The sequence below is a fragment of the Dendrobates tinctorius genome, unplaced genomic scaffold (assembly GCF_039654945.1).
Source record: "Dendrobates tinctorius isolate UK_male_01 unplaced genomic scaffold, ASM3965494v1 ptg000143l, whole genome shotgun sequence".
NCBI classification, from domain to species: domain Eukaryota; kingdom Metazoa; phylum Chordata; class Amphibia; order Anura; family Dendrobatidae; genus Dendrobates; species Dendrobates tinctorius.
In genome coordinates, this window is record NW_027361810.1 from 43853010 (window position 1) to 43859056 (window position 6047).

General features: G+C 47.0%; 1 protein-coding gene across 1 annotated transcript; it reads left to right on the plus strand.

The window, feature by feature from the left end:
• Window positions 1-3978: 3978 nt before the first annotated feature.
• Window positions 3979-5551, plus strand: LOC141049112 (microtubule-associated serine/threonine-protein kinase 3-like). The gene is made up of 4 exons (XM_073545244.1): window positions 3979-4175; window positions 4543-4681; window positions 4770-4902; window positions 5094-5551. The coding sequence occupies exons 1-4, from the start codon at window positions 4013-4015 to the stop codon at window positions 5265-5267; spliced, it is 609 nt and encodes a 202-aa protein (XP_073401345.1). The 5' UTR covers window positions 3979-4012; the 3' UTR covers window positions 5268-5551.
• The last annotated feature ends 496 nt before the right edge of the window (window positions 5552-6047 follow it).

Genomic DNA, 6047 nt, shown 5'->3' on the forward strand with positions numbered 1-6047 from the left:
GATACATTTTATCTCTATTGTAGAAACCCCTGAGCTGCCGGATCCTGAGAGTGTGATCTGTGAGATCCCGGAAATCCACAAGCCTGCCACTGTAAGTATCATAGAGGGAGATGTCTGCGCGTCACTGATCATGGGGGTGAATGACCCGTTCAGGATTATTCCCATGTAACCAGGGGCTGTCTCTATTCTCAGGGAGATAATAGCAGTTATATCATAGGGAATCTGTCAGCAGATATTTACTCCACATCTGAGAGCAGCACGATGTAGAGGCAGAGACCCTGATTCCAGCCATGGGTCCATTACCTTACATTATATTCTCTGCTGCAAATCTGGCAGTACTCTGAACGCTGAGCCCTGTATAACCCCACCCACAGGAATGTGTATAACCCCGCCCACACCTGTGATTGACAGCTTTCTGTATATAACCCCGCCCACACCAGTGATTGGCAGTATCCTATATATAACCCCGCCCACACCAGTGATTGGCAGCTTCCTATGTAGACTGTTTGGCAGCTTTCTGCCTATAAACAGTCAATCATTGGTGGCGGTGGGGTTACTCAGAGCAGCAAGACTTCAGGGCAAGAGAGACATATTCCTGTACTGATAATCTCCTGCTGATAAAACACTAATTGTAGTGATCACAAGCAGCCGTTTTTCCCATGATGGCGCCTGATTGTCCGGTGATGCTCGGGCATCTGTAGGTGCAGGGTCAGTCCTTCTGATTTATGGATTCGAGGATCAGTGGAAGGTTCCACATCTTATTCTATATCTTCTATCTATCAGGAGACACCAGAAGGCAAAGACAAAGACGGGGAAAATGTCCCCCAGGAATCCCCGGACCCTAATACGAGTCAGCCGGGGCCAAGCAGCGATCTGACCACAGGTGAGCTGATCACACAACCGTCTACTGGAAATATCCAGATATTCTACAGGATAGGGAGAACGCCACCTTTACTGTTTCCCCTCTGTGTAATGCGACCCGGGCGGTCATGTCACATGTGCAGCAGTGGGAGGACTGGAGCAATCGGGAGAAATGGGAGATAGAAGTCATATGCAAAGTAGGATGAAAGTGTACTGGGGGCGTGGCAGGAGTCTGAGTGAAGGGACACTCCCCAGTGCACTTGCAGGCTAATTTGCATATTGCGGCTCTGCTCCAGCTCTATTCCCATCACTCACATGTGCAGCGAGGGTGAGGGGCTCCTCAGGTAGTGATCGGGGTCCTCCATCACTGACAGCACATTTTTCTATGGCTGTGCGGCCCGTCCCCATACTCAGAGCCCCCATATAACCAGGATTAATCCCACCTACAGACGTCTCGTCACTCCTCCCTGATTTCGCTGGATTATGTCTGTGGGATTAACGGCATCTGATACATTTTATCTCTATTGTAGAAACCCCTGAGCTGCCGGATCCTGAGAGTGTCATCTGTGAGATCCCGGAAATCCACAAGCCTGCCACTGTAAGTATCATAGAGGGAGATGTCTGTGTGTCACCGATCATGGGGGTGAATGACCCGTTCAGGATTATCCCCATGTAACCAGTGGTCTTCTCTATTCTGGGGGAGATAATAGCAGTTATATTATAGGGAATCTGTCAGCAGGTATTTACTCCACATCTGAGAGCAGCACGATGTAGAGGCAGAGACCCTGATTCCAGCGATGTGCCCATTTCCTTACACTACATTCTCTGCTGCAGATCTGGCAGTGCCCTGAATGCTGAGCCCTGTATAATCCCGCCCACACCAGTGTGTATAACCCCGCACACACCAGTGATTGGCTGCTTCCTGTGTATAACCCTGCCCACACCAGTGATTGGCTGCTTCCTGTGTATAATCCCACCCACACCAGTGATTGGCAGCTTCTTGTACATAACCCCGCCCACACCACTGATTGGCAGCTTCCTATGTACACTGTTTATAGGCAGAAAACTGCCAATCAGTGGTGGGGGCGGGGTTACTCAGAGCAGCATTATCCTGTACTGATAATCTCCTGCTGATAAAACACTGATTGTAGTGATCACAAGCAGCCGTTGTTCCCATGATGACACCTGGTTGTCCGGTGACAATCGTGCGTCTGTGAGTGCAGGGTCAGTCCTTCTGATTTATGGATTCGGGGATCAGTAGAAGTTTCCACATCTTATTCTATATCTTCTATCTATCAGGAGACACCAGAAGGCAAAGACAAAGACGGGGAAAATGTCCCCCCGGAATCCCCGGACACTAATACGAGTCAGCCGGCGCCGAGCAGCGATCTGACCACAGGTGAGCCGATCACACGACCGTCTACCGGAAATATCCGGATATTCTACAGGACAGGGACAATGTCACATTTACTCTTTCTCCTCTGTGTGATGGGAACCGGGCAGCCATGTCACATGTGGAGCAGTGGGAGGACTGGAGCGGACGGTTTATGGTCTCCAATGTGCTGGTCAGGAGAAATGGGAGGTAGAAGTCAAATGCAAAGTAGGATGAAAGTGCACTGGGGGCGTGGCAGAAGAGTGCGAGTGCAAGGACATGCCCCACTGCACTTCCAGGCTAATTTGCATATTCCGGCTCTGCTCCAGCTCTCTTGCCATTACTCACATGTGCAGCGAGGGTGGGGGGCTCCTCATGTAGTGATCGGGGTCCTCCATTACTGACAGCACATTTCTCTATGGCTGCGTGGCCCGTCCCCATACTCAGAGCCCCCATATAACCAGGATTAATCCCACCTACAGACGTCTCGTCATTCCTCCCTGATGTCGCTGGATTATGTCTGTGGGATTAATGGCGTCTGATACATTTTATCTCTATTGTAGAAACCCCTGAGCTGCCAGATCCTGAGAATGTGACCTGTGAGATTCCGGAGATCCACGTGCCTGCCACTGTAAGTATCATAGAGGGAGATGTCTGCGCGTCACTGATCATGGGGGTGAAAGACGCGTCCAGGATTATCCCCATGTAACCAGGGGCCATCTCTATTCTGGGGGAGATAATAGCAGTTATATTATAAGGAATCTGTCAGCAGGTATTTACTTCACATCTGAGAGCAGCATGATGTAGAGGCAGAAATCCTGATTCCAGCCATGAGTCCATTACCTTACACTATATTCTCTGCTGCAGATCTGGCAATGCCCTGAACGCTGAGTTCTGTAAAATCGCACCCACACTAGTGATTGGCTGCGTCCTGTGTCTAACCCCACTCACACCAGTGATTGGCAGCTCTCTGTGTATAATCCCGCCCACACCATTTATTTGCTGCTTCCTGTATATAACCCCACCCACATTCATAAAAGGAATCACATGGAAAGGTATTTTCGGCAAATGACTTCCCCGAGTATTAGTCCCACGCTGTCCCTAGCAGCCTCTTGTCCTAGGCCTGCTACTTCATTCACTGCTGTTCACACACTGACTGTCACTTCATGGACTTGCCACTAACTCTCAGTTCCCCCTCCCAACTGGAACAGCCACTACAGTTAACCCTGTCTCAGCTAGCTGTAGCCCCAGTGGGTATCATCCATTTATCACACACATGAACAACAAATACATATAACCCTTGGAGTGTCAGGGACCAATCCATCAGCCCCACCAATGCTACACCTACATCGGATCAGTGCACATCAGCTGGGACACGATGTAGGACGAGACGTTTCTGCATCTGGAGCTTTTCTCCAGCAGCTTCTAGATCTTAACATCATTTCTGCTTCTTCTATTATAGAACTTGGAATCATTGATCCCGGCGAGAAAACCGCATATGAGCGACTTCGAGACATCCAAACTGATCAGCGGCGGATGTTTTGGGTGAGATTTCTGTTGGCATCATCCTCATTTCTCAGGGTTCCCTATGACATGGCTTCAGCGTCTGTGCTCTGCCATGCAGTGTTATCATAGGGACATGATCTGAGTCCACATCACTGTCTTGTCCAATGAATTCTATAGCCGGATTGTTATAGGGCTCATTATTAACCATGGATTCTTCTTCTCTCCAGGGCTGCCTACTTAGTGCAGCACAAACACTCACAGCAGATCTTCGCTATGAAGAAAATGGCGAAGAAGAACCTGGAAACTGAAGAAGATGTGGACGCGGCCTTTCTGGAGAGGGACATCATGACCTTCGCTGATAGTCCCTTTGTGGCCTCCATGCTCTGCTCCTTCCCTACTAGATCTCACCTGTGTATGGTCATGGAGTATGTCGGAGGTAGGACATGTACATATATTATATTCAGCCTATGTCTGCGGACATCTTATGACTCATATTGTTAGGACTTGTCCACGTGGATGGTTGCATCCCCACCGAGCATTTACTGTAGATATTACGGAAAGTCATTGATGTGTGATGTCGCTGTATGTCCGCACTGAGCACGTCTCTAGCTGTAGACCAGTTGTGGCATCACTGTATATGGACGACATTTCACCGTGACCTCAGACCAATATTCTGTGCTCTATATATGCATTAAATCTGTATATATTCTCTCCTGCTCCGATGTCTCAGCTCACTTCTCATGATGCATCTTGGTGATCTGCTCTATAAACCTCTCACCGCTCATATTTCCTTTCTTCTATAGGTGGAGACTGTGGGTCCCTTCTGAGCACCAGGGGCCCTTTATCTATCCCATTGGCCCGCCTGTACTTTGCAGAAACAGTTCTTGCTGTGGAATACCTGCACAGCTATGGTGTGGTGCACCGAGACCTGAAACCGCACAAGTAAGTGCCCCCTATAGTGTAATAAAGAGGGGAGTTATCATTTATGATCACACGATCTGTGAGCCTAAAACCTTCTTCTCTTTCACAGCCTCCTGATTACAACTGCTGGGCACATTAAAGTCACCGATTTTGGGCTTTCAAAAATTGGTGTCATGATACCAAAAACCAACACCTATAAGCAATCAGCGAAGGACATCTCCAGAGAGTTCAAGGACCTTGAGGTTGGCATCACTTACTGGAACTTAGCTTGTTCTTTACATATCTCACCACTATTGTCTCTTCTCTACGTTTTTCATTCCTGGAGAACTTCTCCACTTCTATTTTATCTTCTGTCATTGTGTATTTAATGGTGAGAACTTGTCTTAATAATTAGTTTCATCACCTCTCATCTGGATATTCTGTTGGTTTCTAGAATTGTGGTACCCTGCATTACATGGCCCCAGAGGTCATCCTGAAGAAAGACTACGGAAGACCTGTTGACTGGTGGTCAATGGGGATCATCCTCTATGAATTTCTGGTGGGATCTTTACCATTTGATGGAGATTTCATACCTGAGCTTAAAAGAATGATTGTCATGGGTAAGTAGAATGATCCGATCTTTGCTTTGACTGGTTACATTGGTTTAGTTATTTCCATTGCTGTATCTTACAGTCAAATACAAACGTTTTATTTTCTGTAACTCTCTATATAACAGGAAAAATACCTTGGAATTACGAACGCTGTCCACCCCGTAAGTCTAAGAACCTCATCACTGAGCTGCTCAAAAAAAATCCTGAGCAAAGACTTGGGACAGGTAACAGATATAATAGTATTAATATTTACTTATTACACTGAGGACAAATTGTTCATGTCCATGAGGGTCAGCACTTCGCTTTCTGCTCGCCTATTTCTAGTTCTCCATACTGTGACTTTCTTTCTATTTCCTTCATGTTGGCTCGGTTACATCATTAGTTCAGATTAGGATAAACTGTTCAGATATCAAGCAGTGTCTGACAATGTCCTCATCACTTTTGTTTTTCTTTTCCAGGTGGAGCATTTGAGATTAAGGATCATCCATTCGTGAAAAAATTAGATTTTGATAATCTTCTAAATCAGAAGCCAATGTATATTCCTCATCTTGTGTCAGATGTGGACACCAGCCTCTTTATCAGTAAGTAGAAGGAGACATCATCCAGGCTAAGTTGCTGTTTGTCTCATCTTCCTTAATATGTGCCATCCGGTTTGGGGATGAATTGTGACTGTGCTATATCCACAACCTCTCATAACATTTCATTACCTATGTCTTGTAGATCACGCTCAAAGAGACATGCTTATGGCCTCAGAGAATGAAGAGGACACAAGTGAGGACAAGGACCTTGACTTCCAA

Coding starts and splice junctions, on each gene's coding strand:
- LOC141049112 (XM_073545244.1), top strand. CDS start 4,013: ATGAAGAAAATGGCGAAGAAGAACCTGGAAACTGAAGAAGATGTGGAC. Junction 4,176..4,542: donor GGTCATGGAGTATGTCGGAG/GTAGGACATGTA, acceptor TTTCTTCTATAG/GTGGAGACTGTGGGTCCCTT. Junction 4,682..4,769: donor CGAGACCTGAAACCGCACAA/GTAAGTGCCCCC, acceptor TCTCTTTCACAG/CCTCCTGATTACAACTGCTG.